Raw genomic sequence first — 25,320 nt, 5'->3', positions numbered from 1 at the left:
GAAATTAAATAGCTTTACAGTACTTTGTTGATAAAATTGAAGCTTTATCATCACATTGCAATGTGCAGTCTTAACTTACAAAAAGCAGTTAGGGAAATGCCAAAAAATGGTCTATTAATAAAGATGGAATTCTCGTAAGATTTTAAGGGCTGGGGTATGAGCGTTTGGACAGTATTTATTGTGGGTCATTAGAGCACATCAGGCACGTCGAATTGCATTCTGAATACGAAGAATGTCTTTCTGATATCAAATAATTTTGATTTTTTGAAATTCACGAAATAATACAAATTTTATGACAAATTATTAAAATTTGATATTTTTCACATTTTTGATATATAACAGTCCTCGAAGTAAATTTTATAAATCTAATGATATATTCTTAAAGTGTATGTAGTGGGAGAAAAAACCCGACGATCAATTGAAAATTTTGACATTTCATATTGAAGATATGGATTTTTTTCCCAAAAAGACCTAATTTGTTTTTTGTGTTTTGGGAAAAAAATGCATATCTTCAATACGAAAGGTCAAAATTTCAAATGATCGTCGGCTTTTCATCTCACCTACATACACTTTAAGTATAAATCATCAGATTTATAAATTTTATTTCGAGTACTGTTAAATATCAAAAATATCAATTTTTAATCATTTGCCATAAAATGTCTATTACATTGCGAATGTCAAAAATCAAAATTATTTGATATCAGAAGGACATTCTTCGTATTCAGAATGCAATTCGATATGTCTGATGTGCTCTAATGTCCCACAATAAATACTGTCCAAACGCTCATACCCCATCCCTTAAACAAGATTTTGAATCTTTGATAACAAGATTTAAGTGTGCATCTCCATTATCATTATTTGTGTGTTTGTTTTCAGGAAGCCGATGTAGAATATATACCATGTAGTGGTCTGACGGGTGAGAATCTCAAAGAGAAAGCAACAGAACCCAAACTTACACAATGGTATAAAGGACCTTGCCTAGTAGAACAAATAGGTAAATAAAACATACATTCTAGGTGTAGGACAGGGCTCAAAATACAGGGGCAATTTTACCACAAATTTCACAAAGTAGCCCATGTGAAAAGCATGCATTATATTAATTGCAAAATGTACACAAGAGAGCTTTGTTTTATAGAATCTGTTCAAAATAGCTCTCATAATCAAAGAAGTATTTTGAGTCCTCATGCTCGTTTACTGCATGACGAGGGACTGTCTTGTGGAATTTGCAGGAGAGTATTAAAAAGCTCTTATGGTACCTTCAAGGAGAGCTGTTTAAAGCATTTACAATAGAATGTATGGAGAGAACGGTCAACTAAGGAGAGCTAAAAATCATTCTTCTATATCAGATTTAAGGAGGGCAGTAGAGAGCTATTGTTCTCGCTCTCCTCAAAAGGCATTCCCTGCATCTCTCTGGAAATTGGTTGAACTAAAATGAAGCATCTTTTTCTAAATTGGCCCAATTTTGGCTCAAAAATATCTTAAATTTACTATTGTAATACAGAATTGCAAATTCTTGTTCTCCAAATCTTACATTTCACTTGGCCAAAATCACAACATGTGCCCTCTGAGTAAACGCTGGTGCCTTGCCACCACTAGCAATGAAATAGCACCATCTTTGTTAATTTATTTCTTTTCTTCTTTAAGAACAAAGTTAAATTTTTTCTGACTTTATACTGATATTACATTCCACATTATTCTTGGAAGGTCATATTACAATTTGTTTTTCATGAACATATTTTGCTGTGACAGTGATACCCAATTTAATTTTGGATGAGAGTACAGATGCAAAAGGCAATATACACCATTTCCGTTTTGCGTTAAGGTCACCAACATCTTCCCTGTAATAGCTTTCAATTGACAACCTCCTTTAAAAAATACAATGTACATTTTTCAAACTATGATTAAAAAAACAGCACATATTTCTTATTATTTTCTTTATATTTGACTAGTTCCATTTGCTTATATCTCAAATCAAGAAAAATGGATAGATTGCTTTTTGCATCTGAACTTTCCATTTACACGACAGAGTCAATACAGAACAGGAATTGATATTAACTTAGCTCAAACTTTATTGTTCCTGTTTTTCACTTACACAGTGTTTCCCATATTGTTGTGGCATTCATTGCTCGCACAGCTCCAGAGCTGCCTGCCTTCCACTTGAAGACCCTGCAAGTCAAAACATCTCTGGGCTCTTGACCTCATAGAAAAAACAGCTTTAGCTGACCTTCTTTTCTGTTTTTAATCTGCAATTAAAACAGTAGTGATCCTTCTTTGTTTTACATGATTGGAACCTGACCACTGTCTATACACAATGTCTTTCAAATGCTCCCACAAGAAAACATCTGTGGGTGTCAGATCCAGAGATCTTTGTAGAATATTAACCCCTTGGACACTACTGGTCATCTAACAGCATTTCTGATTGGTTGATAACTTGAAATGCTCATTTCAATTGCCAATTATGACTAGGCTTTAAACTATTTATGGTCAAACTTGCATTTGCAGATGATCTTATTAATACCCTCCTTGATTGGTTCAAAATTGGACACAATATTCATTTTGGCCAATTGGCAGGTAGTTCTCATAGGGTTAAACACCCAGCTCCATACTGACCATACATCAAAGTTGGTTATGAATTGCTGCAGTTCAGTGCACTCAAGCTCAGTCTTGTATTCCACACACCTTGGATAGCCCTGCCACAGGATGAGCACGGGACTTAGCGACCTTCTTGGTCTTCTGAGCAGTAGTAGTAGCCATAGTTGATGATACCATAATGCGGAAGACCAAATCGCCTTGTGAAAATAGATTCAATATTGCACTTGATAATGATATATGGTCATTTTCACGGTAAAGGGTGTAACTTTTGATTTTTAGGGTCAAAATTTCAAACCACTTAAATATGTTTCTGTTTACTGAAATCATGCATAGAAGCAACTTAAATTCAAGTAAAATAATGTTTCAAGGCTTAAACCTTTTGATTTCTAATAAAAATTTGACATTTGCATAACATTTTGGTTAAAATCTAAGAAAAATGTATTTTACATAACCTCAGAAAATTTTGACATGAAAGCTGGAATACATGTGAAATTCCATTCCAAAGTAAGTCAACAGATATAAGTTAAATTTTATACCATGTTTTGCTATGTTTGTAATTGCAGTTTTGAAAATTTTTAACATCAAGTGTCATTTACAATGGAAATTTCCAAACCTTAAACATATTTTTTAAGTTTTAATTGGGTTCCTAAAATAATTTGAATGTCTAACTTCATGTACAAATACTACTTGATGAAAGGAACCTCCCATCCAAGTTTCACAGAAATTGGAGTTATTTTTAGAATTGGCAATTCAAGCGATTTGTGTTTCGGAGGCTTCAGTTAACAACACAGGTGATCATAAAAGTAAAATATTTAGCTAACTACTACAAGTTGACATAAAAAATAGGTAAAAATATCACAATTACCAATTTTCATGCTTTGCTTCCAAGTATTGAATTTCAGTTGTGACAAAAATTAAATTATCACAGCAAGTCATTTTTTTTTTGTTTCGAGGCTTCATGTTAACAATTGTTAAACATTGCAGAAGTAGTTTTTTTGAAAACAACAGTGTTGGGATCATCTAAGCTGTTATTTTCTTGTGTGTATTGAATCAATGATTCTATGCGGCAGATATTGTAGATTTATCACACATTAATTTTTTCACCCATTTGTTAAGTATGGTGTTTTTTGCATGTGAAGCCTCCGAAACAGGCTTTTTAAGATATCAGTATATTTTTCAAACATTAACCATAATGTCAATTTTTTTTTAAATTTATGACATTCTGCACATATCAAGTAATAATTACAATGCAGATATCAGTATGAAACACACCAATTTAGATATGCATAGATGATAATTAAGTTTACTGTTGTTTCGGAGGCTTCATTTGTTTCGGAGGCTTCAATTGTTAACGGAAAGTTTGTATTGGGTCCCATTTTCAAACGGTGTTATATATCTCCACGATTTAAAAACATGTGACTTGAGGATCTACTTTGCTACATTTTGATAAATAGATTGGATGAGCTCTTTTATTTATATTTGCACAAGCTTGCTGAACAGCTTGTTTCGGAGGCTTCAAAAAAGTTAACGGAAAAACGGCTATTTGAAGTCAAGATTTTATAAAAATTTTAAAAGCTTGCAAATCGGCTAATTTTTGTTACCCATTTCAAGTTAAGATAACAACTGTTATAAATCAAGAAGAAGTGAAGAAATAACCAAGAATTATGAACCAAAGCTACACCCACAAAGTTTGTTAACAATTGTTAACGGAAAATGAAGCCTCAAACGACAAATATCAAGTCCGGTTCTCAAAAAATACAGGGCCGTTCACAATTAAATCTAATGTGGCAGTGTTTACTGAACATATGACTGTACTTTCAGGATAAGAAAAATTATCCATGAACTAACTGAAGAAAACACAGGGTTTTACAAAAATGTTACTGTTTTTATAGTTTTTCAAAATGGTAATATTAAGTACATTTAAGCCTGCTAAAACTGAACGCAGTAACTCCCAAAGCTGATTATGCTACCCAAGATAGCTGCTAACTAGATGACTTATGTGGCCAAAAATTATGGAATTCTGTGGCTTTATTAGAACACTACGGATTAAAATGTTAAAAATCCAAAGTTACACCCTTTACCGTGAAAATGACCATATTGTATCCTGTAATTTGTAAAACACATTGTCTCTGAAGTGGTTTCTTCTTCTTCTTCTTGTTTGAGTCGGTAGATACAGATTATTAAGCTGCAGTTCACCAACTTTTTGGGTCATGGTCGCGGATATATGGTGCGTGTCTCTTATCTAATTGTTCTGTTTGGTTGCACTGTTGAGCCGGTTCTTGAAGCTGTCAATTGCGTTCCACTTCCTAATTGATCTTGGAAAATAGCTGTACTTGTATGTGTTGAGTCTTGCATAGATTGGTTTATAATTGCTGCTGTTCTTCTTCCTGGTTCTTGTTTCTTTTATTAGCTCCATATGGTTGTTCTTGTTTATGCCCACCATGTTGTTTGTTATCTTATACTTCATTGCTAGTCTTGCTTGCTTCCTTCTCTCTTCCAATAAATCCCATCTTAACTCCTGTATCATCTTGGTCACACTACTTCTTTGCTTAAAGTCCCCCATGCAAAATCTGGCAGCCTTACGCTGCACGGATTCAAGTTGATTTATTGCTCCATCCTGGTATGGCCCCCAGACTGAGGGGCACACCTTCTGACATTTGCCTATGAAACTGTTCCATTCATATAAAAGATAGCCTCGTCTATGATCCAAGTGTCCCTCAACGTTCTTTGTGGTTGCTGCACTTAGCCCTTGGTAGAAGGCAAATCTATTCTGTACTTTGTAGGAATGCCACCTGTTATCCTTACTGGTCATCATGCTAAAACTTGATTGTGTGATGTTGGTCAATGGGTTCTTTCTAACACTGATGTTAGGGTCTTGATGCGGAGCAGCATAAACTCAATGTTGAGACCTGCCACTTTTTGAATGCCCGCAGAACTGGTTGAATAGTTATGTACAGCTTAGCTTGAACACTTCTTCAATTTGCACACATTTCCAAACACATTTGAAAAGAAAGCCTGCTCACCAATCTTTACATTTCATTGTAACTTAAAATTGGTAACGTAAATGACAAACAAACAACAACAACAGTTACTGGATTTTTGATTGTAGCTACTAACTGACTGCGTATCCACTGAATACATTTCGAAGTTGTGCTGTGAATATACAGTGTCACATTGACCGCTATGCTTTGAGAACTTGTCAAGCAGATTCCAAGATAGCATTGATTGAATTTTTTTGTCAAAAGGAATCTTTTCCTGTTCATAATGTAACTCTGAAATGTTTTAAAATTGCCAGATAATTGATTGCTTTACAAACATGTTACTGTTAATAATTTTGAGTCTTGACTTTGTACAAGTCTCTGTTTGGTCTTTCCTTCATAGTGTCCAAGTTTAAGCGCTATTCGCCACTTGCACGGTTCCGCCATTATGCACTATATGCGGGGAGAGCCTCGAACTGGCAGCATACATGAAAGGAAGAATTACGTAACCTTACACAGAATGTTATATGACTGGTTCAATTCCCATTCATGTATGCTGCCAGTTCGAGGCTCTCCCCGCACATAGTGCATAATGGCGGAACCGTGCAAGTGGCGAATAGAGAAAATTGAGAGAATTAAAGCTTGGGAGACGTCTCAAGTTTGGATTTATTGCTAATTGTTATTGGCTCAACAGAAGGGGGTGAGTCATCTGCATAAATACTATGTGTGAGCCCAATCTTCATTTTAACATCATTCTCTTTATTTTCTGCATCAGTAATGACACCAGCCCAGATAGGAGAATGAGTTTTACCAGTTCAAGGACATGGTCTGCAAGTTTGATGTTGTCCATAGAACATGACATCCCATTTTATATAACAGTTGATTATACATGTTAGTCAATACAGGAGCATCAATCTAATAGCTGTTTTTCAAGTAGCCAACCTAACATGGGTAGTAAGACCAGGGACTGGACATACACCTGTATAAAAATAATACCGAACTTGAATTGAAGTTTTAACTTCAACACTACACTATTTTTCACTCACAGTCACCTGGAATGTTTTCAGTAGCTCGACTAGCGTCTCCAGCAGATGGTGATGCTGTGATGCTATCTTGTCGACTGCTGAAGATGCTAGTCGAGCTAGTGAAAACGTTCACTTCCAGGTGAGCGAAAAATAGTGTAGTGTTGAAGTTAAAACTTAATTCATTTTTTCTACCACTACGTATGAATATCCACTTGTATAAGGCAAAACTTCTCTTCCCTTATATTGGTTTTTTTTTTTTTTTTGGTTGTTTACCAAAGTTGGCACATAAGGGCCACACATATAATACATTGTACTTCCTGTCTTTTCCTCCAGATAAATTAAAGCCACCTGAGCGGGCTATAGATAGACCATTTCGGTTATGCGTGTCTGATGTATTTAAAGGTAAGATATTAATCCCAGTAGTAACTCAGATTTCTCTTAAATGTATGGCAGTTTGGGATCCCAAAGTTTTGTGATATAAAAAAACTTTGCCAGTGAAACCAAATTCAATTGAATAGACACGATGTGCCATTTTAGATACGTGTGTCATCCAACACGTCTGCATTCTGTATCCGATAACGTCCCTGTGGCTGAACCTTCAGAATTTTCAGAATGCTTATCCTGCACGAAAACGCCTGATGTGGCTATCTAAACATGCAGCGTTGTCATGCATGCAGCTGACTAATTAAAGTGAGCCTTCCTAGAGAGTTCTTCGAGGTCAATATTGTCAAGTTGAGATCTGAAATACTTCAGGTTTTCTGTTGTCTTCACGTCAGCGGGTAAGAGGTTGCATTCCGGAATGGTGTATCCATGGGTAGAGTGCATGTTTATAACAGTCTTTGTTGACATTGATTCTTTTGAGATTATTTGGGTCATTGTTTCTGGTTGATCTGCCAATTTGGTCTTGAAGTGTGAACTTGCGGTTGGTAATATTTGATGGTGCCAATGAGTTGAATTCTTTGAAGATGATGGTGAGACGAGCTTTTTGGCGTCTTGTGGCCAGGATGGGTGGCAGTAATGCAGGCGTACATCAAGCTGTGTTCATTCAATAGAGGCCGCCAGTGTGACGTCACAATGGCCATCTTGTGGGTACTAGTAAACTCTGTTCAAAGTTTCAGGGCATGAACAACAGCTGAATTAGGTATAGAGCAATACTAGCAGTCAGTCAATCTTTAGAGGTCATTCATATCAAGCAAGTGAATGAGGAGGTTGTGGGTACAAATCATGTATACAAACACTATTGTCATGAGTCACGCTTGAAAAATGCTGACAGTCTCTATTGCCTTTGCGAGTAAACTATAGAGACATCTACTGGGAGTCCTTCATATATCTGTTTCTACACATAATGTAAAATTAAAGGGGATCCATTGCAAGAAAGCTTAAAATAAAGGAGTGATTATTCTTGTTTGTCATTTTGCCAACAGGAATGGGTGCTGGATTTAGTATAGCAGGGAAAATAGAATCAGGCAGTGTACAAGTCGGGGATAAAGTGCAACTCATACCAGTTGGAGAAACTGGTACTGTTAAAGGTAGGCATGGTGCTGAAAGAAAGAAAAACGACTTCATGAAAATGTTGTAAATTTCTTGCACAGTCATCAGCTTTGAGGTTTGAGACTCAAACTGGCAGCATATGTGAATGAGGATTGAACATTATGTCACATAATATTACATAAAGTTACGTAATTCTTCCTTTCATGTCTGGTGCCAGTTAGAGGTACCGGTTCTATACAAATGGTGGAAAAGTGCAATGGGTGAATTGAGGAACTTTAATGTGTTGAAATCAGAAAAAATTATAATAAAAGAGAATTGGTTTTAGAGTGAAATATTTTGATGGTTAAATGCAAGAAGGTCATTAATAAAAGCAAAGTGCTTACGACCTTCTTGCATTTGCATCCAAGCAAATTGACAAATTGATCTAACTTACTTTGAGATTTTAGAGAAGAGCATGTATGTCTAAAATATCTGCCCTTCGTTATGTGGTACTGCAAGTTGAAATTCCAGCTCCCCTCCATTATTGTGATTATATGGCACTGCAAGTTGCATTTGCAGGGTCAGAATTTTGTTGCACAGTATGGGAACCAATTTTGATTCTTGCAGACTAAATTTGAGGGAATCAATCATTTGATTCTTGCAAATCAACTTTTGTTTAAACTAATACAGTTTGCAAAAATCAACTTTGATTCATGCAAATCTGTTTATGAGAATCCTTGCGAGAATCAACTGTCGGATTCTCGTCAAAATTCTGACCCTGAATTGGAACATTTTCTATCCAAATGATTCACTTTGAATAAATAATTTCTTTCTGTGACAGGTGTTTCAATACATGATGTAGATACAAGGTGGGCATGTGCAGGAGATCATGCAGCACTAACAGTCACCGGCATGGACCAAAACAATGTCACGTAAGTAACAGAATCCCATTCTTCGTATTCAGAATGCAATTCGATATGTCTGATGTGCTCTAATGTCCCAAAATAAATACTGTCCAAACGTTGATTTCATATTGTTTAGTTCTTCCGGTATTGTCATTACTGGGCACCTTGAAAGCACTTTACCAAAGATATACTTAAGGGGGTACTACACCCCTTGATAAATTTATGACTATTTTTTTCTCAAAAAATAATAACACACTGGTAACAAAAGTTATGTATATTATGGGCAAGGAATCCAGTTACTACACTGGAATTTCAGTGACTCAAGACAAGCGGTATGTTATTTATGATAAGAAAAGAGGTACCGCTAGAATGTACCTTATTTCTTAACATATATAATGAACCACTTGTCTTGAATCACTGAAATTTCAGTGAAGAAATTGGATTCCTTGCCCTATAATATACATAACTTTTGTTACCAGTGTGTTATTATTTTTGAGAAAAATGCAAAAATAGTCACAAATTTATCAAGGGTTGTAGTACCCGCTTAAGCACATGAAATACAAAGAAACACATACAATGGTTGGTAAGCAAGTGTTTTAAAATAATGAACCTTATTTTGAGATGCTGTAGTTTAAAGAAAAATACAACAATGGCATTAAGCTTATTGTAATAAACATATTAAAAACCAGGAAAACAAGGGTATGCACGGTTATTTGATGTATATAGAATTGGCTTCATTATTAACTAAATGTAAACTATAGATGGCGCTATTTATCCTAAATCATATTATATTAATTTGCAAGGTTAGGTGATCAATACTACCTTTAAAACAGATGGAATAGGTGAAACAAGCAGCAAAGAAATTTTATAAACATATTTCATCAAAAAATAAAAGAATTTGTTTGTATTAAAAGCTTGAAAGAGTAATTTTCAGTAACTAAATAGCGCCATCAATTTTGTCATAAATAGATACATTTTATATCCGAAAAGCTTTAAAAAATGCTGTAAACGTGAATAATTTTGTAAAAGAGGGGAAATTTAAAGTTGAAAATGACTCAAAAGCATCTGTATACATTAGCATGATATCGCTTTTAGCTGTTTATAGCCTAAAATTGGGTTGTACATGATGTTTTGTTTGAAAAACTAATAAATGATCACATCAAACAGCTGTGTATGGCGTGATCACATAGTGTTTACTTCTTTTGGGCTCTTACTTTTAATTTTAAGAGCCCCTCAAAAGATTCATATTCATATTCTTCTTCATTTTACCTCAAGTCACTGCCTTTTACGCTTTTACACTGCAAGCATGCCAACAAGCCACCATAGTAAGCATGTGCATTTTTTAGAAATTACATTAAGGTTGTTTAATTTAAGGTTGTTTTATCTTATTTTTGTAAAGCGTCCATTTTTTTCACAAGTCCTCACTGCTATCTTTTCATTTATATATTATCTTTGTAATTATTTGCACTTGATTGAATAATCTGGCTCTGCAGAATTTAATAGGCTAGCGTTTGTGATTCAAGAGAAATATGCACCTATGTTTCAAGAAATACCTTGATTGAATTTCTTAAATTAGATTCATAGCTTTGAAATTGTTCATTTCGGGCCATTATATTTTTCAGTTTCACAGTTGCAAACTGGATCAGGTCATGAGCCTGTCATTCTTTTAGTTTTGTATCTTAAAAGATTATACTTGGATGATCATTTTTATCTTGGTGTTTAACTTTATACCTTTTGCTATCAGGATTGGCTGTGTGCTCTGTACCATGGAGGATCCCATCAAATCTTGTACAAGATTCAGAGCTAGGGTGATCATGTTCAATATAGATGTGCCTGTCACAAGGGGCTTTCCTGTAAGTATGCAAATTAATTAGATTTTTTAAAGCCTACTATTTCATTTGAGCTTAGAAAAATGTGAAGTTGAATTACTGCTTAACTGCTGAATTAAGCAGCTAAGATATTAGAAGCAAAACCATGTATCGCATAGAACAGCACATACTCTTGGATGGTACACTACCATTATGCGTGGGAAATACAACCAATACAAGATACAACAGAACAGGCTTTTCCATACAGTGAACAATAAACAAGAAATGAAATCCAATGTTAACATATATCTGCACAAGCGACTGATAGCCTATCTTTAGTATTGATGCTTTCAGGCTTTAAATGATAGCAAGAAATGGAAATCGCCCCAAAGGAAAGATTTTAATCGTGAAATTGATCGCCACATCTTATGGATTCACATTATCCTCCGGCGGAAATGTCAATTTGTTTTTTAAATCCACTCTCATCAAACTAATCAAAACTGTAAACTACAATTTTATCAAAAAAATCAAAAGAAGAAATACTAAATATTGCTTAGTTTCAATGATGCTTACCGATCGAGTCACCTTGATGGTGTATTTCCGATCATTTTGCAACGTGGTTGAAAAATATTTCCAAGACGCGAGTATCGCCATTAGGCATGGTCCGGCAACCTGGATAAAATTTAATGCAATCGATCGTCCAATCCTAGTTCACCTGAGTGATCATGTTGTTTGCCGAATGAACGGTATCGGTGTCGGAACAAGGATTGTTACTTGTAAACAAATTGTTTCGCCAGCACGTTTCAAGCAATTAAATTTACGATCTTTTGATAATTAGTTAGGGATCGCTTTTATTTTAACCTCTGGCATGAGAGATTGAGAATGTGGGTTAAAGATAAGCCACTCTGTGTTCTCATTTTGCAACTAAAATAGGCTTCTCATAAAGCTTAAATTTGCGGGTCATGATGCTGGCCATCCATGTATTTGAAACATGGCGGATATACCAAGCACCCTCACTACATTCGGGTCTGTGAGGGTGCTCGACCAGGCATACACTACCATGGGGGATGAGGTACCACTATTTTGTTCATACCATTTCAGGCAAACATTCCTTCGGCCCAACATTTGAAGTTTTCTTAAGATGCCAAAATCTCAGTAAAGTAGGGGGTGAGCCTGTCAATCTGATCACCCACCTTGAATTGCACATTGTTAAAATATATGGCTGTTTCCGCATATGATACCAAGGAAGACAAGCTTATGAGTTTATACCTTGAAGAGCATATTTTACTGAAAGTCCGACTCAAAGCCCATGAGAGACCAAGGTACTCCAGTCTGAGGGTACAATCTGGGTGCAACGATTACTGATCTTTTACAATATAATTGTTTACTAAAGCACTTGGCCCATTTCTAGCTCAAAACAGTTGTCCTCTTTGTTTAATTCTTTATATTTACTATCATTATTTCAGAGGTGACACTTTTCCTTCTTGTCTGAATTCCTTCTTTGTAAAGTCCAAATTTTGAATTTATTTTAAGCCTGTTTTGGGGACATTTTACCTCAGATATTCCCAATATTTCATGGGTTTTTTTTCACAAGTTTCGGGCTTTTTGAGATTGAGAGGTACTAAGAGAAATCCATGTTATTATTAGAGAATAAAGGTATTGTTTTTAGCCCCTGGAGTGCATCTATCGTCTCATATAACACGGGCGACATCATTGTTTTACGCCAAAAATAATGATGTCGCCGTGTTATATGAGACGATAGATGCACGATAGCTGCTAAAAAAACAATACCTTTATTCTCATTCTTAAACACATCAATTCAAATAAAAATATCATACAAATTTTAATCAAATTAAATCTACATTTTGCAAGGAATTACCTAGGGCTTAAAATCGATCAGTCTCGTTGTTGTTGTGCGCCTACGATTGGTCCAAATAGCGAGTACGCGTATAGCGTTGACGCATACACGCTGACCCGTGTGATATCATGTCATATCACACAGGTAAAGCTGGGTAAGGACCAATAAGATTGCAGGGACGTTCTCAAGTGTTTAAGAATGTTCTGTAAATAACTTTAAGAAACAGGATTGTATAATTTTAATACAACATACGAATAACATCTTGTTTGTTGCAGATTTTGTTACACTACCAAACTGTGAGTGAACCAGCCATTATACGTAGGCTTATCAGTACTCTTCACAAAAGCACAGGAGAGATACTGCAGAAAAAACCCAAGTAAGTTGTTCTGGTTGGAAATCAAAAATGAGTTATTCCAGTTGAAATCTACACACCCCTATGGAAGACATATTATCTTAATTATCCACACAGGGAGTGTGAATTTCAGATGGGGTGACCTGAATGGGTAATTCTAATTGAAATCTACACCTCCTGTGTGAGATATTATACAAATACAACATGTTTTCGGGGAAGTAGTCAAAACTACTGGTCCTTCGGTGTTGGATGATTTGACTACTTCCCGACGCGTCAGCGGAGGGAAGTAGTCAAATCATCCAACACCGCGCGACCAGTAGTTTTGACTACTTCTAAAATGAAACATGTTGTATTTGTTTTACTATACATCATAAATATTTTCACTATCACGGTAAAATCGTAAACAAAAGTCAAAAAACACACCAGTCAACGTGCCGGCCGGCATGGTAACTTAATATTTTGCTTACCTGATTTTATTGCGGTATATATGTTCAATCAATATTTACATTTTGACCTTTATTATTCTAATTTTCTTTTTAGGCTTTCAATAAATAACATTTTGTTTCATAAAACGTCAAATTCGCGTGTTATTATCCATCAGTAATCTTGGCAAAATAACTGCAGCAGACGCCATTTTCACGATAAAACGCATCTGCAGAATCGCCGTTGTGTAGCACAATGCTACGTGTAAAGGAACGGTGACGCGCGGGGTCGAGACACCGTGTGGTAGTAGGGGTGCGGAAGTTTTACTACTTCCCGCAGCGCGTAATTGCACAGGCGCGGGAAGTAGTCAAAATACCGCACACGGACGCTGGCGTTATTAACCAATAAGATGTCTGGATTACCTAATAAATATTTATGAGGTATAGTAATAAGCTCTGTCTTCCATAGGGGGTTTATGGATTTCAACTGAATAGATCAATTCAGTCTTCTTCAGGGGCGGATCCAGGAATTTTCAATAGATGGGGCGCCGAGCCACCGCCGCTGCCGCACAAATTCAGGCGCCGCTCTGCAAAAATACACAAAGTCAGGCACCGCTCTGCAAAAATTAGAGGGGGCGCGCGCTGGATGCGCCCCCCTCTAAATCCGCCCCTGTTCTTGTTTCATCACAGATGGCCTGAATAATGTTATAAGAATCCGGTTGTTTCCTTTGCTGTTACCTGTACTAGTGTTCACTAGATTGTATGTTGTCATAACGGCACATCAGAAATTTAGTTTGGCACACATGATTGCCATTCTCAAAGACAATGTGCACATTATTTGAGAAACAATACTTAATCTGGTGCTGAGACGAGTATATTTGTCTCAGATCTGGTGCACCAACATTTTTGGGGAGGGCGAGTTAGCGCAGCGGTAATTCCCTCGCTTTGCACCACTGAGGTCCCGGGTTCAAGCCCCAGCGCGACCCAAGGACTCATGTGCACTTGGTTTATCCCGATTCCATGCTCGCTTCTCGCAGGTTTTCTCCGTGATCTCCGGTTTCCTCCTGCTTTCAAGTTGTTTAGTTGTTTGGTTAGCAAAAACTTCCTTCACCCAATGGAATTTGGGGAGCTGCACAGATAATTGGTGGATGTTACAAGTGCGGATAGGTCTGCGCCTGAGGTTTGGCTGAAACTGGCCTAGATGATGCGATCTGATTGTGATGATTCACCATGGCAGCGAAATTACAGCGCTTTGAATCCTTCAAGATCTAGCTGGAAAAAGGCACTATATAAATCCGAAATTTATAATTTTATTTTTTAACATTCTTGAGTATTCACTGAATAGTGTTCCAAATGGCCCATTTTTTTTATAAATATTTATTTTGGTGTATTTCAAACTGCTAGTGAGTGATCACTAACCACTTTATGTAGCCAACTACATTCTCAAGAAACAGATTACATTTTAACCCCATGAGAACTACCTGCCAATTGGCCAAAAAGAAGTTTTCATTATCAATTGGACCAATCAGCAACATTGTTAGAATAATTTCACCACACACAAAAATTGGGGTAAATTATTTGCAAAGCTCCATTCTGATTGGTGATTAAAGTGAAAGTATCATGTAATTGACCAATCAGAGTCAATGTTAGATCGGCAGGTAGTGCTCAGGGGGTTGATTATATCATTGTACATTCTTGTTGTTATTGTTATTTATAAACGCAGATGTCTGACAAAACAAAGCAATGCATTAATAGAGATAGAGACAACAAGACCTATATGTTTGGAATTATACAAAGACCACAAAGACTTGGGAAGATTTATGATACGATACGCCGGCTCTACTATCGGTGCTGGAGTAGTCACAGAGGTGAGTAGGGATACTTCTAAACAGCCCACAGAATTATAACCAGAGAACCTGGACTCCCTATACCGCCTCATACATTGGCGGCGTCAACTATGGGGGTGAAATTTTGAGTATTTGGGTCCTTGCCAACTGTGCATGGAAACAAGTGAAAACAATAATACATCTCATCTGAAGCGTTCAGGTATGACGCATGCTGGTCACACTAAGTGCGTCTCTCAATTGCGTCTCATGCGATATCGCGTTCACATGACAACGATTGCCTCGAGCGCAATCTGAGCTAAACCGAATACCCCCAGTTTGTGCCCCATGTGTGTATCAAGATGGCGGTCGAGTCCTGGTTCTCTGGTTTTAATTCTGTGAAACAGCCAAACATATTATGCGTATACTGTTTATACCACAAGGACTTGGGGATATTTATGTTACGATATGGAGGTTTTACTGTTGGTACTGGAGTAGTCACAGGAAGTAAGGAATAGTTCTAAGCATCCAATTATCAAAGGGGAGAAATGTGCATTATTCGCCAATCGCACGGTCATCTCAAAATTGTTTCTACCCGTAAAGTGTGTGTTGTCTTGTCTTTGTCGTATGCCTGTCAAACGCATGCTTTAATTAGCGCGTACGACACCTTACTAGAAAGGTGCCGGAACCAGAAAAGCACATTTTGCAAATGCATTTGCAGGTAGAACCTCGTTTTTGTAGCAAGATGGTGGATCTGTGCAAAGGGCAAATTGGCATTGAAATCTACCCAAGAATTAGACAAAACAACTTGGACTTTGGCCTCTTGGTACTCTACCTTTGTTAATGGCACATCATATTAGCAGTCTCAGCGTGTGATTTAAAAATCGAAAGTAATCATAATGCTGCCAGCATTTTCATAATCGCTATTAGCGTCCAGTCGTAGCTAGTGACATAGCAGCAAAATTGCCTTCAAGTTAATTTGACGTTACGTCATACTTGCGACTTGATCGACCAGATATTGGTAATCGCTCTTCAGATAAACGATGGAAGTTACGTCCCGATATATGCCACACTCGTAGTGATTGTCTAGTAAGATATGCTCTTTAAGCCATACAGCATCAAAACAAAGTGGCTTGTCTAGCCTATTATTCAAATCAATCTGATTTGAAACAATTAGAGGCTGCTTTGATGGATACCCATGCTTCATGTTGGATATCAAGTTGTTGCAGTCAAGTTAGCTCAATCGTTAAGGCGTTCGACTATGGTGCGAGAGGTTGCGGGTTCGAACCCTGGTGGTGCCTAGTATGCTCTCGTGGAAAAATTGAGTTAGCTTGAAATTCCCTGGACAAGGAACTTACTGCTAATTGTCTTGTTGTAACCTGTACGTAAACTCGGGAGCTGATCCTGGTTGCGATGGTTATTTGTGGAATGTCTAGGGTGTGCGCTCTTGTAGCAGCAAAGTCCCTGATTTGTTGTTAAATGGTTTATGGAATGATGTGGGCCGTAGTGGTCAGCGACAAGCTGTTAAGTATGCTGAGGCTTGTGGATCAATGTCTAGGCGTTGTGCCTGTGTGTAGTGCACTATAAATCACTGCGCTTTTTTTTATATCAATGATATGCACAGGTCTGGAAATACAGAAAATTGGAAATCCTTGTACTTGAAACAGTACATTTTTATTAACATTGTTACAATTAATTTATAGTCGAAAATCTCGACTCTGTTTGAAAGTAAATTCTAGCAATCTAATATCCAATAAATTTTTGTTTTTGTTTTGCAGTTAAAATGAAAATCATGACTACAGAATGGTTATTTTTGGGTGGTTTCCTGCATACTGCAAATTACAGCTCCTTGACGACATGCTGCCAGGAACGGCAAGAGTTCCCAAGTACTCTACTTTTCCTATTTTATGATTCTGTGGATATAAAGTCTGCCAGAAAAAAACTGCACCAGCCATGATTAACTAGAAGGCAGATTTAAGTACTGCTCAGCAGAAGAAAAACGTGATTGCTTAAATCTGTTAGCTTCATGCGAGAGAACTGTAAGGAGAATAATCACTGACTTCCTTGTGGACTTTGCCATGCCGTCTTAACTATCACCATGTGAGCGGAAAATTATATTGCATCTTATTTTAAGATGCACAATGTGAAATTGCTGCATTATCTTTTATTATTGTTTCCCTTTCTTTCGATTTATATAATATTCTATTCTTTTTTTGTTGTCTCTTTTTCTGTTAAAAACTGAATGGACAAATGACGTAGTATGCTGATGCTTTCTGGCTTACATGTTTACTCTATAGACGAATCCAATTTCACGCATTCCTACACCTCAATGGCAGCCAAAGCTGAGTCCCTATCGGCTCCATTTCACCTAAAATGTGAAATGATGCGGCTTTAAACGGCATTCTATCACCTGTGTTACACATAGACAAGAGAATGATGACAGTTTACAACACAATAGAATATAACATAGATTTTTAAGCGGCTTTCAATCCACCCAATTGGGCAGTCACAACACCAGATTGCTGTTGCGGGGACCCAATAATGGCCGACCAAATCCTGACCATGACTTGGCTCGTTGGATTGGTCTATATGGTGTGGTATTCTTGTGTAGCTATATCTATATACTGCTTTACAATTTTAAGGTTCAAATGCTGCTGCTCGGGCCATTGGTATTTTGTAATTCTTACACTTAACCTTTGACTCAAAAGTACGGAAATAAAAACATTACTAAAATCTGTCTTGTCTCAAGTTAAGAGTAATGCCATGTATGTTGGATTTCACAGTGGCAGAATCGAATCGCACTAACCTAATCCCGCTGTGAGTATGAACAGAACCGCGTAACCATACTGATTCAAATCTGCGAAATCCAACATGGCGTTACTCTCAACTTGAAACAAGACTTTACAAGTTTACTGCTAAAATTTGTCCATTCAATTTCTGAGCACCAATGATATTGTCATGAGTTTGGTATAAATTTAATGGAAAGAATTATTTTTGTAGTTTAGATTTAATCTTAACGCTGATCAGGGGTGAAATTAAGTGGGAGACAGGAGCCGTTTGGCCCCCAGAAACTCTGAAATGACCCCTGGTTCCATCTCAATTTTAGTTGACCATGGGACACTTTTCTCACAAAACTGGCCTCCTGGATAGTGAACCAAAAATATCAAATTACAAGCAAATAGTGCTTATTTAACTCATCTTTATTTTTATTGGCCCCTTGGTAATTGAAAATGGCCCCTGGTTCTTCCAAATCTTGGTGAACCTTGCCAAAGTGGCCCCTGGTTCAAGCTCTCTTATTTTCACCCTTGACGCTGATGCCGACAAAATTGACTACAGTCAAGAGCTGAAATGGTGAAAAAAGGGGCTATTCCGGTTGAAATCCATACACCCCCAGGAAGACATGGCCTTACTTGCCCACACAGAGAGTGTGAAATTCAAATGGGTTTGGGTGACTCCATGTGAAATCCATTTGTGTGGGAGAATTTATCATTTGTGTGGGAGACTAAGGTCTTCCATAGGAGGTGGATGTTAAACTCCTAAAAAAAAAATGGGCAGATTTGTTGCTATTTCTTTATTTATGATCCTGCCCAAAAGTGTCTCCTTTCGATATACCATGTCACATATATACGAGAGGTGTATAATATTAAAACACAAAGATATAAATCCCTGTGTATGTACTGATTGAAAGGAATTCAACATTTGCAATAATTTTCCTGAACTCGACTGTTTATTAATATGCCAAATTCATGACAATACCTTTGCATGGTTGTGGATATTATTATTTTACCCATATGGTGGATTTAATCCACCTGTATTTATAAGATATAACTTGTCCTAAACTCCAACTTCAGTGTTATTTGACCTATAATTTACCCAAATATATGTGTATTACCCAGATAAATTTAATAGTATATTGACAATATAATTGTTTCTTTATGTTAAATTCCTAGGAATATTGATTTTCGGGCTAGTGTGACTTTGAACTCTGAAGTAAAGATGTATGTACCCTGTACATTTAAAACATAATGCAAAAAGATTTGGATCATGCAAAACATTCCTGAAATATCTACAACAGCAAAATGTATTGTACTATTGTGATCTTTCTGGGCAAAAGGAGTCATAAGCTAGTATGTGTCAGGGTTGCCAATAGATTTCAGCCAGAATCGCGGGTCAAATAATCGAAAAGTCACCCAATTTTTCTCTTTACTATGGTTTCTATGGGGCAGGAAACTATCGGAAGTCGCTGGAGCCAATGTTGAAAAGTCGCCCAATTTTTTTTAACCATTGGTTTCTATGGGACAGGAAATTGTCAAAAGTCGCGGCAAAAATCTTCAAAAGTCGCCCAATTGGGCTACCAAATTGCGGATTTGGCAACCCTAGTATGTGTGATTGCATCCGTCAGATATGCTATTCATAAAGCATCATGGGTTATTCCATTTAAAATTCACACTACCCCTGTGGAAAATTTTGAAATATTTTCCACAGGGAGAATTTCAATGGAATGAACACATTAGGCAGCTCCATTTGAATCTCATACACCCTCTGAGAAAGATTCAACACAAATCTACCACTCAGGGAGGGTGATTTTCCAAATGGAGCTGCTAATGTGTTCATTCCATTTGAAATTTATACTCCCCCTTGTGGAAGATATTTCTAAAATCTTCCCAGGGGGTAGTGTGGATTTTAAATGGAATGGCCCAATTGCCGAATAATAGCACCCAACTATAAACCATCCGATTTCTTTACTGTGCAAAGCCGTTTTTGCCATGTCTGCTACTTGCGCTGAACCATATTTGGGTTAGAAAATATGGCTGAACCATTCAACCTTATTTGGCTTAGAAAATATGTTTGCAAAAAAGTTGGGTTTTTTTTTTCTTCAGATTATGGTAATATTTTAGGGTAATTTTACCCTCCAGAAAAAAATGCCTAACTGACCGACCCTACTTTAAAGGTCAGTCTTCCCATAGAACAGGGTTTTTTTTTTTTTTTTTGTTGCCTAAGTGACAAGTTTGCCTTTTGTTTGTGTAATTTTTCATGTTTAGTTAAGAATTGAATTCTCGAATGTAAGTTCATACATGCTGGTAACAAGTAATAGAGGTTATCCGCGTTCTATAAGCTGCATATCCTACCAGCGACTCCTATACCTTGTTTAGGACTTTCAAAAGAAGTACCTGCATGTGCAACCATGACTATTTCAAAATAGCCCGCCAAAGTTATGCAGGTAACTCCGAGGTCGTGCATTGAATTAGTTTGAATGAGGAATACTACGGGAACCAGTGCCTTTTGTTAGAAGTCACGCATGAGTAAAGTGGATAACCTCTATTCCATAAAGTTTTAAACTGACTTTCAGCACACAATATCCAACTAACCTTGAATTTTCAATGTGTGACACACTGTTCATCAGAAATCATCTTGTAAAGTTGAGATAGACTTGACCTTTTGGTGTGTGTCACTCGTGGAAATTTTAAGTTAGTTGGACTTTGCGTGCTGAAAGTGAGTTGAAAATTTTGTGAAACAATTGAATTGTTAAAATCTTATTTGTCTTGGTCAAAAAAATCATGAAATGAAGCAAGACGCAAGGTGAAATTTTGATTTCCAACACGTTAAGTCTGCCTGTAACTGGAATCCTGTTTGAGAAGACAGGCCTTGAGTGGTCAATCGCTCGCTAGCATGAATGATGATGCTAGGCAAGTGGTTGAATCACTCTCTAGTATTATGTAGTGGTCGAATCACTCTCTCTAAGTCTGAAAGATCATTCATACCAATATGAAATACTTACGAGGAATAACCTCTCTTTCGTTTTCAGGAATTAAGGCTAATTCATTGCAATATACCGAATGAATAAATAATATGAAGTGCTGAAACTTGAATGCAAATTGGGTAAAATGGTGATTCGCAGCAAGCGATATTTAGTGTCTATGGCAAGTGTAAAATCGCTCGCTAGAAATTGAGTTTGGGCGAGCGGTGGCGAGCGAGAGCGATCGTTCGCCTCAAACGGCAAGGCCTGAGAAGATATTTCTGTTTTGGTGCATGTTTGAAATTTCTCACCTTTAAAGCCTAAACATTGTCTATTGTGTTTTTATCATGAGTGGAAGCTGAAAGCTTATCATGCAACATTGAAAGAAGCAAATATTTACAAATTTGTTTAAGAAATTGTGAAGCATGTGATTGAACTGCATTTGATAAATATGGATTGTAATTGAAAGAAAATGTTTTAACCCCCTGAGCACTACCTGCCGATCTGTCATTGCCTCTGATTGGTCAATTACATGATATCTTCACTTTAATCACCAATCAGAATGGAGCTTTGCAAATAATTCACCCCAATTTTTTGTGTGGTGAAATTATTCTAACAATGTTGCTGATTGGCCCAATTGATAATGGAAACTTCTTTTTGGCCAATCGGCAGGTAGTTCTCATGGGTTAATAGAGTTAACATTTAATGTTTCATGTCTGGTGATACAAAAATGTAAAGACTTGTGTGATAATGCAAAAGAAAATGCTTTACAATTATTATTTGATTAAAACTGAGCTTAGTAAATTTACCAAAAATATTTTCTGTTAAGGGCTCGGATAGTAACTTTTGCACAGTATTTTTTGTGGGACGTAAGAGCATATCAGACATATCGAATTGTATTCTGAATACGAAAAATATCCTTCTAAAATTGGCGATATAATGCAAATTTTATGGCAAATTATTAAATTAATACTGTGCAAACGTTGCTACCCGAGCCCTTTACCTATTACAAAGAAAACTGAAACATTTCCTGCAAGACATTCAATAGTGTAACTTATTGAACTAACACCTCCGCTATTTGGCACTTCACAATATGACCGTAATGGAAAGAAAAGTGCAAATGTTTATCGTTTTCTGGCACTATAAATTTGGACAAATTCCAGTTAACTTAAATCTCTTTCACAAGACATACCCCATACTTGATTGTGTCTTTCATGCAGATTCGTTTTCAGGCTAAATAGTTGCGTTAGTGTTAGCGATGATGACCCAAAATTTTAAACTGAGTCATCAAAAACAAATGGCAGCTGTCTTCAGAAAACTTTGATTGAAAAGGTCTATTCCATGGAATATTATTATTATTCAGTAATTATGATGATGTGGACTATGGTGTGTAACTAGATACTGATTACTGAAATAAAATCCTTAGTTTCTTGCATTTTTATTGCTTATATGGTGAGCAAGGATGTTTTCAGGGTATTGATCAGTGCGCGGGAATGATAATGGGAGCAGAGTAATGGGTAATTCAAGTTGAAATCCATACACCCCCTGTGGAAGATGTGACCTTAATTTCCCACACAGGGAGTAAGAATATCAAATTGGGTTACCTGAATGGGTGACTCCAATTGAAATCTATACCCCCTGTGTAGGAGATCAAGGTCATGTCTTCCATGGGTGTGTGGATTTCAACTGAAATAGCCTAATTTTTAACTATTGGTCTTTAGCAATCAAAGAACAAATAAAAGAAACATGCTAATAACAAGAGTTGTCATACAATGTTGTTTATTTGTTTGCCATGAAATTTCATTGTACATGATACTGGATGGAATTCATGAGTTCGGGTGTAAAAAATGATATATCCATTTTTCTCAGTTTGAGATAGTGGTAAATACATGTAAGGTCCACAACTGATACGTTTTTTTCCCCTCCCCCTTAACTTTTTAAAATAAATCAAAAAATATTTGACGAATTGCAAACATGTAAAACGGTATGGTAGCCTTATATAACACATGGACCAAATTGTAGCGTCATATGGCTCATTATATAAACAAAGAGACCATTTTAAACAGTGTTAAAAGTTTTGAAATTACTTGGTCGGTAAACATGAGTAAGATTTGATCTTTCCCTAGAGAAGTCCTTTTCAGAGGGCTGAGCTTTCAGAACTCTAGCGAGTGCCATCTTCAGAGCTTTCGCTAGAGTTCCTAATGCTCAGCCCTCTGAAAAGGACTTCTCTAGAGAAAGATCAAATCTTACTTGGTGTTAAAAGTTGCATCTTGAGTCCATAGAAGTCAACTCTCAAACAATACAGTAGGCCAGGTCTATTCATGTGTTTGCTAAAGAAAAACTGACTGCTGTGGACTCAGATGCAACTTTTAAAACAGCTTCTTTTCTTACACAATTAGCCATTGTGACTGAACGCAATGTGTGACACTACAAATTGGTCCACATGTGTAAAACAAGCAGGGCTATACATACCTAAATAAACATTTTTTACCAGGTTCACCGTCGCAAATAATAAAGGAGACAAGTAGAAAAAGTGATGCAGCCTGTCCATCAAAATTAACCAAAATTACTCGGCACTCGAGCTGCAAACCAACCTCAACAGGATTATTTTGTTGTCTCTCCTTTTGCCTATTCCTAAATTAAATCAGTTTAACTAAGGGTAAAAATCCCTTAATCTGATTTCTAAAATGTCTGGGGCAACCACAAGAAAAAAAACTTCATTTACGCCTAAATCATGGGGAGGTTTCCGTAATTGGTAAAAGATACAGAGACGGCGAGGTGACGGGAAAACGGCCAATGTCTACAGCCATCTAGCTAGTAAGACATTGATCTGTTTGACAGTTTACAAGCCCCCGGGAAAAAGGGTAAGGACATCTGTAAATTTCGAAGTGATTCAAATGAATAGACTTTTCCAAAACAGAATTTAGAAACTTGACCTTTGACTTTGGATAAAGTTTCATAATAAAAAAAGGGAATCCAAAACAGTAACCTAACAAAATAATTACCTGCCTAGAAATCAAGAATTTTACTGGCCTATCTTTCTGCAGAGTTCAGCGCAGTAAACGCCGTCTTCTGCATACTCGACATAGCCAGTTTCAATCTTGACGCTAGTTAGGCCATGTCACCAATCCAGTTGGTGCAGATTTATCAGCGCATAAACACGCTGTCCTCTGCAACCTAAGGTCCGGTGTGCGGCCATCACTAGATAAGGACCGGGAGAAAAAAAAAAACCCTTGTCACCATCCATCGCTGACTCTTAAACCATCTGCCTGAATTTAGCAGATTTAATTACAGAGGCCATCCAACACAGTTCTCTAATAATTTAGAAAAAAGCGTCCAAAATCCTAACAGTAACATCTCTGTACAGAAACATGGCCGTGAAAACAGCCGGCTGTTACGCACCTACATTAACTTTGTTTCTGTACAAAAGGTAAATATATGCTTATGCCAATTTTGCTCCCAATTGATATTTTTGGACCTTGTCATTTTATTTCGTTGGACAAGGGTTTTTTTTTCAGAATGGGTCCTTTTCTTAGGGATAACCATCAAAATTTCATGTTGCCCATATTGCTACAAAAGATTGTTTTCTGGATAGAACTCATAAATAGAAGTATTTTGGTGGTTAAATGGTCAAAATCGGTCAAAAATTTAATGTAGGTGCGTAACAGCCGGCTGTTTTCACGGCCATGTTTCTGTACAGAGATGTTACTGTTAGGATTTTGGACGCTTTTTTTTCTAAATTATTAGAGAACTGTGTTGGATGGCCTCTGTAATTAAATCTGCTAAATTCAGGCAGATGGTTTAGGAGTCAGCGATGGATGGTGACAAGGCGTTTTTTTTTCTCCCGGTCCTTTTATTAGGGATAACCATCAAAATTTCATGTTGCCCATATTGCTACAAAAGATTGTTTTCTGGATAGAACTCATAAATAGAAGTATTTTGGTGGTTAAATGGTCAAAATCGGTCAAAAACTTTTCGAATTATGAATTTTCAAAGTTTCCCATTCTGACCGGTCATTGGAACGAAATAAAATGATAAGGTTCAAAAATATCAATTGGGAGCAAAATTGGCATAAGCATATATTTACCTTTATATATTTCTTTATCACCATCCATCGCTGACTCTTAAACCATCTGCCTGAATTTAGCAGATTTAATTACAGAGGCCATCCAACACAGTTCTCTAATAATTTAGAAAAAAAAGCGTCCAAAATCCTAACAGTAACATGTCTGTACAGAAACATGGCCGTGAAAACAGCCGGCTGTTACGCACCTACGTTAACTTTGTTTCTGTACAAAGTTTGAATGTCTAAGACACGATCTGCGTGCATGCTGCTGTGCGCATGCGCCT

At 36.8% G+C, this 25,320-nt stretch overlaps 1 protein-coding gene across 1 annotated transcript in view; it reads left to right on the top strand.

The window, feature by feature from the left end:
- The window catches only part of LOC140165990 (HBS1-like protein), a 51,907-nt gene extending 32,269 nt beyond the window's left edge, over positions 1 to 19,638 (top strand). Inside the window, exons 10-17 of the mRNA XM_072189350.1 lie at positions 877 to 994; positions 6,929 to 6,997; positions 8,020 to 8,124; positions 8,907 to 8,997; positions 10,715 to 10,823; positions 12,912 to 13,012; positions 15,134 to 15,278; positions 17,012 to 19,638. Of these exons, the coding sequence (XP_072045451.1) occupies positions 877 to 994; positions 6,929 to 6,997; positions 8,020 to 8,124; positions 8,907 to 8,997; positions 10,715 to 10,823; positions 12,912 to 13,012; positions 15,134 to 15,278; positions 17,012 to 17,020 (747 nt within the window). The 3' untranslated portion in view covers positions 17,021 to 19,638. The remainder of the gene's footprint in view (positions 1 to 876; positions 995 to 6,928; positions 6,998 to 8,019; positions 8,125 to 8,906; positions 8,998 to 10,714; positions 10,824 to 12,911; positions 13,013 to 15,133; positions 15,279 to 17,011) is intronic.
- The last annotated feature ends 5,682 nt before the right edge of the window (positions 19,639 to 25,320 follow it).

Source organism: Amphiura filiformis, chromosome 12, assembly GCF_039555335.1.
Source record: "Amphiura filiformis chromosome 12, Afil_fr2py, whole genome shotgun sequence".
NCBI lineage: Eukaryota > Metazoa > Echinodermata > Ophiuroidea > Amphilepidida > Amphiuridae > Amphiura > Amphiura filiformis.
Note: the sequence above shows the minus strand (reverse complement) of the source record. Positions and strands in the feature narration are given on the sequence as shown.